The sequence below is a fragment of the Helianthus annuus genome, chromosome 6 (assembly GCF_002127325.2).
Source record: "Helianthus annuus cultivar XRQ/B chromosome 6, HanXRQr2.0-SUNRISE, whole genome shotgun sequence".
NCBI classification, from domain to species: domain Eukaryota; kingdom Viridiplantae; phylum Streptophyta; class Magnoliopsida; order Asterales; family Asteraceae; genus Helianthus; species Helianthus annuus.
In genome coordinates, this window is record NC_035438.2 from 52,898,583 (window position 1) to 52,909,712 (window position 11,130).

General features: G+C 36.4%; 1 protein-coding gene and 1 long non-coding RNA gene across 2 annotated transcripts; both read right to left on the reverse strand.

Annotated features, from left to right (window-relative positions):
• Positions 1–1,503: 1,503 nt before the first annotated feature.
• Positions 1,504–2,886, reverse strand: LOC110891323 (fasciclin-like arabinogalactan protein 4). Its single transcript, XM_022139013.2, has one exon. The coding sequence runs from the start codon at positions 2,838–2,840 to the stop codon at positions 1,584–1,586; it is 1,257 nt and encodes a 418-aa protein (XP_021994705.1). The 5' UTR covers positions 2,841–2,886; the 3' UTR covers positions 1,504–1,583.
• Positions 2,887–5,474: 2,588 nt separating this feature from the next.
• On the reverse strand, positions 5,475–7,171 carry LOC110887428. The gene is made up of 2 exons (XR_002563299.2): positions 7,071–7,171; positions 5,475–5,690 (listed from the first exon to the last, which is right to left on the reverse strand). It is a non-coding gene; the product is annotated as an uncharacterized LOC110887428 (long non-coding RNA).
• Positions 7,172–11,130: the final 3,959 nt, after the last annotated feature.

Consider the following 11,130-nt stretch of genomic DNA (forward strand, 5'->3'; position numbering starts at 1 on the left):
CTCAAATCCATAATTCGAGTGTTACTCATCAAACCAATAAAGAAGCAATAGCTATGTTCACTTTGATCAGCAACTACTTCAGTTTATGTAAATACCACTAAACAAACATCACAACTAATACACAAGGTTGGCAGTTTCAGGTTCTTAATAAGTAAGAAACAAAAAAGAAATAGTTCTTGCTTTTCCTTTCATATCCACCCTGACCCGCTTGTTTTTCCTTTCATAACCACCCTGACACGCTTACTCTTTTTCTACTTTTCAATCCGCCCAATCAAGAAACATGTGGTCTATTAATCAGTGTTGTAAAAATCTTGACCAGGTGGCGATTATCGCTAGTCAGCCAGTAACTGAGTGACTTTTCGTTAATCAGTCCATTAATCCTAGTCGGACCTAGTCGGCCAGCAAAAAATCGGCGATTCCGGTCAGATTCGGGCAAAAAGCCTGTATATTCCGGCCAAAACCTCTAAATTTCGGCCAGTTTCCAACCAAACCATGTGAATTCCAACAATTAATCTTGTATACTTAAAAAATAAGTTGAGTAAGGGTTAAAAACTAGCAACTTAAAAATATTTACCAATAAAAATGTGTATATGTATACATAAAACTGAAAATTACATATAGAAAACTTGATCCGATTAATTCCGAGTAGTCGCTAGTTCTCACCTCACTGGCCAACTAGCGAGTTCTCCAACCTTGCTATTAATCAAGATGTCAACGCTGTGATAGCCAAAAAACGTGTTTGCGAACCCCCAACCGGTTTTTGGATCCAAACCGTGGGTTCCACATGGGTTGACTCAAAACCTCATCATGGGCTTTTGATAATAAGTAAGTAAAAATGGGCCTACATCAGTCCATCTGAAATAAATGGGTTGTCAAAAGGTTGGGCCATCATATGATCATCCTAACTTACGACAGCAACACAGAACAGATCTATCTCTCTCCAAAACCAAACCGTACAGACTCAAGTGTGCTGGCTGGCAGTCCACCACATCAATCTAGGAATAAATGTCTTTCCAATCGCAGCCGTCCAATCCGTTTTCGGCCACTCTGTCATCCACTTTCACCACCACCCTTTATTATTATTATATTATTATTGCCAATCCCTATCATACACACTCCCTCAGCGAATAACAACCTACCAAACTACCATTACAATCCAAACAAGTCATTTGTAGTTTTATCCACAATCACCATTTTACCCCTCCATCTCCCCCGTATTTCCCGTTCTACCCTGCCCCCAAAAAGTTCCAGAAAACATTTTTTGTATTATTTTGTTATTTATTTATATTACATTAATTAAGTATAACACTAAAAACCAACCAGCAAGGATAAACTTTTTTAGTAATATTTTGTTATTTTATATTACATTAATTAAGTGTAACACTAACAACCAACTACAACTCTACAAGGATAAACTTTTTTTAGTAATATTTTGTTATTTTATATTACATTAATTAAATAAACGAACAAGCTGTGCCACAAGTTACTAAAAAAAATGGCGGCTTTTTAAACAATTTTTTCTCTATTTTTCAATCAATAATTTATAGAGTAATCAATTATATGACAACAAAATTGAACAAAAATCATACAAATACATACAACAATCCTGTACAAAAAACAACAAAATTAACACACCGTACCGTCGCCGACGAGTGCAATTCTTCTCTATTCGCCGGCGGCGATGACGGAACAAAAAATTCCGGCGGAAAATCCCCCGGCGACGACGACGAAACGGGTGACGGAGCTCCATTACCAACAGGGGCATTTTCGTCATTTTTCCCAAATATCTCTTTAGGTAACAAAACCCGTGAAATACCAAAAATAGCCACCGGATTCTGATCCAAAACAGTCTGTGTAACAGAAGCAATAACAATACCCGTATTGATAGCAACCGACCCGTTAACCCGAGAAATGTTTAATGTAAACATTCCAGCACCTTTATCTTCGGTAGCTAACGTCGGTTGAACCGGGTTCACAATCGATTGCAGCGACCCGAGCGGGTAATACGAATGCAACACGTGGAAACGTAACACGTCAGCTTTTTTATCCGCCGGTAACGACTGGAAGTTCGCCGTTGCTGGTAAATTGGCGAACGCGTCGTCCGTCGGAACAAACATTGTGATTCCGGCACCGTTTTCGTCGGATTCAAATTCTTGAACGACTCCAGATGCAGCTAGCATTGACGCCGCTACGTTGAAGTTATGACCGTCAGTTATTGCTTTTGTAATATTAAGCCCTAACGGCGGTCGAGTTTCCGACGTTAACAGATCGAAACCGTACGGAACAATTAGCGAGTTAACGGAGAAGATCGAAACGTTGTGGTTTAACGTTTTGATAACGGAGATGACGGTGGCGGAGTTAGGCGGCTGAGAGTACGCCGCCGGTGAACTGACGGTGGTAGTGTTGGTTTGACCGTCGTAGGTGACGTTGACGTAGCCGAGGTTGCTAGTGGCGCGTGAATCGCGTGAGGTGGTTTTGAAGAGAGTAGGGACGAGTTTGCCGGAGGGAGAGAATCCGGTGAGGTCGTTGGGGGTAAGGTGTTGTAAGAGGACGTGGTAGCGGATGACGTCAGCGATGTTGGAGGGCGGAGAGGGGCGGAGGAGAGAGGAGGAACGGAGGAAGGAGTTGGGGACGGCGAGGAGGGTGAGGGAGGAGCGGTGGGAGAGGGCGGCGGCGACGGTGGTGGCGGAGAGGAGGGCGGAGAAGTCGGAGAGGTCGGGGAAAGGGGATAAGAGGTGGGTGATGTTAACGGCGGAGATGGTGGTGGTGGTGTGGAAGAGTAAATATAAGGAGATGAAAGGGGTAAAATGGGAAATGAGTAGAGATATGTTTATGGCCATTTCGATTTTTATTTTTTCCCCTGGACTCTCTCTCGTGAGAGTGATGGTGTATGTGAATATGTTGAAAGCATATACATTCGGAATTAGGTTATATCATATATCAAGTCCTTCTACTCTTAATGTGTGACTAGTTCAGTCCTTTTACTTCATTTATTGGTAAACGAACAAAAATGGCTAATTTTTTCCATTTAAGTAGACAAACGAATATGAATGCACGCTTCGCTTATTCATTTTGCATTTGTTTATTTTGTTCGTTTGTATTTGTTTGCTTGTGTTCGCGTTTGTTGGATTGTGTTTTTTTAAAGATCATTTGTTTAGATACTCGTTTGTTTTATTTTGATTTTTAAGCTTGTATTTTTTGCTTAAAGTTTCGATCATCTAAAGGTGTATAGACTTTAGTTTGTATATTGTTATTTACTTTTAAAATGTTGTTAGAATCGTATGGTATGATTGTGATGGTGTTTTAGACTTTAATTTGAATATTATATATTTTTCATCATTTTTGTGTAGACTTTATGTTATATCTTTTTGTTGTCTTTGTGTCTTTATATCGTTTATCTGTCATTATAATCCTAGTAGCTTGCCAGTAGTATATTTTTAGTATTTAATTGTGTCATGCTGTTTAAATTACATATAAGCACTATATATGTTTCTTATATAATTTTTATGTCCAAATATGGTTTTTGGAGTTGTGGGTCTTCCTATCACCATTCTCTTATCCTCTTCGTTGGATATATAATTGCCTACATCTCTATCTCTGGGTCATACCAATAGCTTTGTTATAGATGAGATTTTACTGAGTATGGTTGTTGTTGTTGTTGTTTGATTTTAATCGGTGTTTGTTTACGGTTATTTAGAATATTAACGAATAAACACGAACAATAATGTATTTGTTTATATGTTCGTGTTCATTCATTTATTTGGTTGAAAAAAACGTACAAACACAAACAATTCATCTTCATGTTTCTTCGAATCATTTACGGCCTAAAGTACATGCACTTCTGTAGGTTTTGTGATTCTTTATTCAAACATTAAATAGCTAGCTGCTTACATGTGTTTAATATTGTTTACTGAAACTATTTAAATCTAATATTCAAAGGATAAAAATAAAGGGTTGTAAAACTTGAGAGGTCTATAATGCAAAAACTGAAATTGATTATAGGTGGAACATTTAATGGTAGATGTTGCGGACAAAAGAAGCTTAGGATAGTTTTGTCATAGAATGGAAAGTTTTATGATGGAAGATTCCCACTTGATCGGTCCAATAGCCCTCATTATACCTTTATTAAAAAAAATAATTGTCATACTTACAATAAATGGAGAATATATGTTAAGACATTATATAGAAAAGTACATTTTGATATTGGTATACATCTATAGTGTATAAGCTGTTTAAAAATTGGTATAAATATATAGTTTCTAAACTGTTTAAAAATTTATTAGTTTTATTTGAGTTAAATTTATTAAAAATATGTATGCTCATAAAAGTACTTTGAAAAAAAATGTATGTTATTAAGTCAAGCTTTTAATAAAAGGATAATAAAAAATAAAAGATGGTATGTGCATAGATATTTTTAATAAATTTAACTCAAAGCAATGTTTGGCGCCCCAAGGCTGATGTAGCCATGAGCATCACACCACTACACATAGTCTAAATCAGTTTTGAGGTATAAGTTATATGAATAAAAGTTATATGTATAAGTTATACAAAAAAAGATAATGTGTAATGTCAACATGCATTGACTATGTTAAATCAGTTTTGAGGTATGTATAAGTTATATGAATAAAAGTTATATGTATAAGTTATATATAAAAAGATAATGTATAGTGTCAACATGCATCGACTATGTAGTAAACAAGAAAAATAAAATTGATTTTTAAAATTTTACAAACATCACTATTTTTTCCTTTCTCCTAATTGACTATGTAGTAAACAAGATAAATAAAATTGATTTTTTTAAAATTTTATAAACATCACTGTTTCTTTTCCTTTCTTCTAAATAAATATAAATATGAAAGTGATTGTAGGATAAATGTTCACGATTTTATAAGTAAATTTCAAGAATAATGGAAAAAGTAGATAAACTTATAAATGAAATTCAAGATGAATGGAAAATCAAATAAACTTAATAAATAAATAACATTAGCAAAAGCAAATTGTACTCCGGAGTAAACCTTCAAGCCTGGTTAACACCTTCAAGGTTGATGGAAACATGTATGTTGTTTGAGTCTTTAAAGTCTCTCAAGAAGCTCTAAAAGTTTGTGTCTTTAGCATGTAGCCAACATCTTGCTTAAAGTTGAAACTCAAGTCGAAACTCCCAAAATTGATATTGATTCAGCAGTTATGGAACTAAATAGTCGGAAACCTGCTAGTCTAGAATTGCGCGACAGTCCACCTTGGTCGCGCACCACTCAGGCTCACACGTACCCGTGACACACTATGCAGACGCACGAGTTAAAACCCGCATGTCCGCCACCAAGACCACACACACGGCGCATTCGGATGGTTCAAGCGACACATGTGTGCACGTCACCTTTTAACTTAGACAACTTGCGTTGTACATAGCACACCACGCCAATGGCTCCATGTAAGACCCTAACACGTTTAACCTTAAAACGACGCAGCGGAATTACAACCTTAAAATTTATTTCTTTGGTAACGACATTACTTACATGACGGTTCAAGTTACAAATTGTCAAACGTTTCATAAAAAGTAAGCGCAACATTCGTACTCAATTTTAAGACTTCAAGGCAATACATAACCTAACTATGTGACCGCACTTTCCGTACAATCCTTGCTCTTGACTTGATCGCTACTCCTCTTGATGATAATCTGTGATTCGTACAACCTGCACCCACCATATACATTCGCAACATTAGCATACATCATATACAAACAAGGTTCATAATCATGTAGTCTCGTTACGTTCTATCCACGTATACTTTCCATCCGTTATCTTTCTAGATTTAATCGTTCCATTTGGGTGTCTAATCCTTGATAAGACATCAATAATGTACCTGCATTAGATTTCATTCTCAAGGCACACGGTTGATAACGTCAATACTTAAATGTATTGAAACCATGTATACAATACGTACATATCTACGAACATACATACATACACGTATACATACCTGCATACATACATACCTACCTACATACCCACTCACATATATACATTCCTATGCGCGTTTGCCTATGGATTCCCTTTACTAATCAAGTAAGTAATTCCATACTTATACTCACAAATACCTCTATACTTATTTCGTTCCGTTTTAAGCTTGCGTACATGCTCATTGCATCTCATAAGCACTCTATAACAAACAAGCAAAACAGGAAAATCGGATAAGGAGGGGCCGTCGGGTGAAGGGGTACCATCGCCGACGCCACAAGGGGCCGTCGCCGACGGTCTCTGCATTGTGCATAAGTTAAAAGGTGTTCTGTTGAACTCCTCTTATGTTAAGATGTGTTTCTTTTGCACTCCTCTTAAGTTAAGATGTGTTTCTTTTGCACTCCTCTTAAGTTAAGAGGTGTTTCTTGCTGCATATTCGTTTCGTCGTCCGAAAACGCTAAACTAGCGTAGCTTTTAAACCGTTTACCCGTTTAACCTCCCGTTTCTTCCTACATGCTTGTAAATTCACATTCTATGATAAGGACTTGGAATCCCATATCCGATTTAAGGAAATTCCTATCTTACGCGCTTTCGGCTTATTAGTCATTTTCTATTTATTTGACCCGTTCATGTTTTCATCAAACCACTCATTTGTTCTAACCCGAATCATACACAAACATTATATCCATAATATTTTTACCTTATCTGGAGTTCCGCACTTGGGATTTACGCACCCGACACCCGGTATTCATTAAACTCATACGTTTCATTCAAATCTACGAACCTAACTTTGTTACTAAAATTTCCACTTACATAGTTGTTTATCTATTAAAACAAACTCACATCCGATTCTGTTGACTATTAAACCGCATCTCCGATTCCCGGATTGCGTACTTATAAGCAATTCTACCCATTAACCGGCTATAGTACCGGTGTAGCCATTTCTTATGCAACATTTCAATATAATCATAAGACCTTATTTTGACCCATTGGTCTACTTAGCGAAATTCACCGATTTCATACAATCTAATCCACATTTAACTTTAAACATCATGTTTATTAGTTAAAACGCTACATTACTTAAACAACTAAGAAGTGATTACGGAAATCACTTACCTTTTTGCGTCCGTTCCCTTGCCTCCTTTTGACCCGTTTGCCTTTCTTGCTTGAGTCCATTTCCATATGATCCCTATGCTTTCACATCACACAATCACATTCTTGTTAGTATGCATGATTGTACGCTTAAATGATCATGTCAAATGCATGGTTCACGTTTGACTTCCAAAAGTCAACGACCCATCTTATGGACTTTCGACTTAACCTCATATATCCGTGTCATCACATTAAGCTATAACAATGGCATTATATACACTTCATATACATGATGTAATATGCTTACAACCACATGATCAATCCATTACATACACACCCATACATGATATCAACACTACATATACTAAATCTTTCGGGATCCCATAAAAGACGGCCATATTTGGGGTACACAACCAACATGATTTTACTATCCTTACTTGCTATACATTAACGCCAATTTCATTTCGTAATCTCAACCAAACCGCCGACTAAACACATAATGTCTACCATACAATGTGAGTGAACAATGAAAGATACTAGTGCACATTTCTACCCAAACAAGACATCAATAAAACCTCCACATGGATTCAGTCTTACACATGTTCCTTGTATAAGTTTACTAACAATTTAATCATTTACACATTGTATGTATGTTCATCCACTACTTGCATACATTTTCATCTATTAATCTCACCTAGGCATTTCATCAAACACTTGGTGTGCATGCCACAATTTATGCATAATGTACAAGTGTTTCATGCTTTACTTCCTAATTCATGCTTTCATTCATCAATTAACACAAAAACATTAACAAATTCATATCACATCCAATCTACCTAACAAGAACGCATCACATGCAACATAGCACAACAAGATTTGAACAAGGATTGGACATGGGTGACACACCCATGTCGCCACCACAAGAAGTGGGTTTCACCTCCAAACATCAAATTAACCCAAACCATGCATAATCCATATTCTATATGATGATTCTAACACATACTCATACTAAATTTCATACGAATTTGTGATTTACAACATAACCCACTTCATACATAATCACCAACCTAGGTTTTAAGACATACCTTATGATCCCCTTGTGAAGGTGATCATTAATCCATGCTCGGTTATGAATTTAAGCTTCATCTTGCCTTTCAATTTGATGAAATGGATGGAAGTTAGGGTTTTGAGCTCATGGAGCTCCTGCTCGATCTAGAACACACGCGAAGTGTGTGTTTGTTTGTGTTAAACTTTCATAAATAAAACCCATGTTTCCATCTTAACGGTTTCGGTCCCTTAAATTTCGTTTTGATTACATATGGGACTAAAACTCACCATCTTGTTACTTATATACATGACACCACTAGGCTAATTTATTCCTAGTTATTTTTGTTTATGGGTTCACTTTTACTACTAACGGTACTTTACCCATTCCTTTATCTTAACCGGGTTGTAAATTACCAAACCCGTTTTTGGGGTGTTACAAGTCTACCCCCCTTAAATGAGGTTTCGTCCCCGAAACCTTTCTCATTTCCATTAAGACTAATTACCTTTCCCTTCCGCCCCATCAACATGACTATGAGCCTATCTAATGACGACCTTCTATCATCAAGGACCCGTCCCAGAGTTCTTATTAGTGTCACTTTCTCTAGCTGACGCTAGTTTCTAACGCACTTCATAGCTAGCCGTTTATTCATCATTCCAATACTCGTATATCACGCACAATATACCATTTTGTTTGCTTGAAACAATTCCAACATCCCATTAATAACATTCCTATTATTTTCCTCAACCATACGATCTAAATTCGTAATTTATACATACACATCTATGTTTAATTTCGACAGGTACATCATAATACTAAGTAACTATCCATTCTCGATTCATAACTTTTCATATAATTGACTTCTTTATAACAAGTCCATACTTTTCATACTTTACTTTTACATAACATTCTCATTTCCTTTGCCCATTTGTAGTGGGTCAATATACGTACTTCTTCACACTTATTATCGTACCTACATTCGTATGATCCGTTATAACAGATCTAATGCCTTCATCCCACCTCTTAGATTGTATTCTATAGATATATCATATAACATTTAGTTCTTGTTTTGTTATCGTAACAAAACTACTATTTCATAGTCACATATACACACTTAACTCCAAAGTTAACATCATTCTATGTTTCCTATAGTTATTTGTACTATACATACCCTTACGTTAACTTCCACTCACCTCATTCATTCTACATTACTATTCCTCTCAATTCATGCATTACTTAATTTGCCTAAGCAAGCGTATCATGCAGGTTCTTCATACAAGAGTTTAACCAATACTCGAAATTTTCTCTCAAAACTCTTAAGATCTAGTTCTTAGTGACATAGTTTTCTTCTTACGTCAACTATTAAAAGTCAAACATTCCATACCCTACCATATCTATTCCATCATTCATCTTGTAAGTCGCTTTCAATTTACAAATCCATATCTATCCGGTATGAGTTAAAACATTATACTTACCTCGATTTTATTTCATACTTCAGCGGTCCGTAAACCAGAGCGATCCGTTCCTTCACGAGTACTAACCATACCACACCAGCTTTCATTCATCATTGTAATGGGCTTCCACTTGTGCATAATATTTCACCAATTCGATTGGTTTCATCACATTCAGAATTCTACCATTAACATCTACAAAATCAGTGGTTAGCACCTTTCATTCAAACATTCATTATACTAGGTGATTACTCACCCATAATCCTTTTACATCTTCCTACATACATGCTATAACACATCTCATATTTCATTCCTTACATGCAATTCTTTTATTCTAGTTACTTATTTTGTCGATCTTTGCAGTTTAACTTTTCAAGGTCAAACCGACATTTCTTACTTATCGTAGATGTATGGAGGTACATATTCGTACTTCTTTCCCTTCATGCCTACTTGCAAAGACATTCGTTACATCATTTTGGTATTCTTAACAAAACTTACCTTTCTCATTCATACTTAAATTATTGTCCGGGTCGTAGCTCGTTGTTCATTATGACTCCTAAGAGTCGATTACTAACACATCTAACATATAACTTGTTCAAAACTTCTTTGTTTCGTATTAAATTTAGATTTGTGTGCCAATTACGATTATTCTTTTGTTCATTTGCTTTATATTTACTTATATGACTCGTTTAACGCAACCATGGTCAAACTATCGACGCATCCTGAGGTGGGTTAATTTCATCCTTTTTATGTTTTAAATCCGTCCAGCGAATTCAAGCGTAACATCCATACCCTTCATTCCTTTTACGTTTGAATCCGTCTAGCGGTTTCAAACATATCATTCATACCTTTCATTCCTTACATGTGTTGAATCCGACTCGCGGATTCAAACAGGTCATTCATACTTCATTCCTTTCATGCTTCGAATCCATCTCGCGGATTCTAACACATCATTCATACTTTCCTTCCTGAAAGTCTTACATTTCTCTTCACCCTCACGTCCACCTACTACCTAATTCTAACGGACATACCTGTAACAATTATCACGGTCTCACGAACGTCATATGTTTCTTGTGTACTGGCCAGGTACACAATCCACATACTAGTTTCGTGTCTTCGTGTAATCGCCACCTTATGTACGAAGAATTAAGTTTCGGCACGTGTAATATTTTCAAAACTTCTTTACCATGTTATTATTATATTTCATTTAAAACTTTCTTTCACTTGCTAGATTATACCATTACGTGCGCCTACACGTTAAATTTACGTACCTGGGTCAATTTGTCTTATTACATGCCTTGATGCCGGTCCTAGACCACATTCACGGATCATCCTTTCCAAGCAATTATGCTTACCTTACACATAACATACTGTTAGTTTTCTTCGAATACATACTTAAGCACATACTTACCTTTACTTCTACCCTTAGATCTTGATCGAGTCTCGGATTGTACGGGTTCCTTGTCACAAGAGCACACAGGTTTGAGTTCAGGTATTTATCTCCTCATACTTGATTTCACTCAAACCATGGCTCTGATACCAACTTGTAAGACCCTAACACGTTTAACCTTAAAACGACGCAGCGGAA

Bases quoted from the DNA above. Each gene is read 5' to 3' on its own strand.
- LOC110891323 (XM_022139013.2), bottom strand. From the start codon at position 2,840: ATGGCCATAAACATATCTCTACTCATTTCCCATTTTACCCCTTTCATC.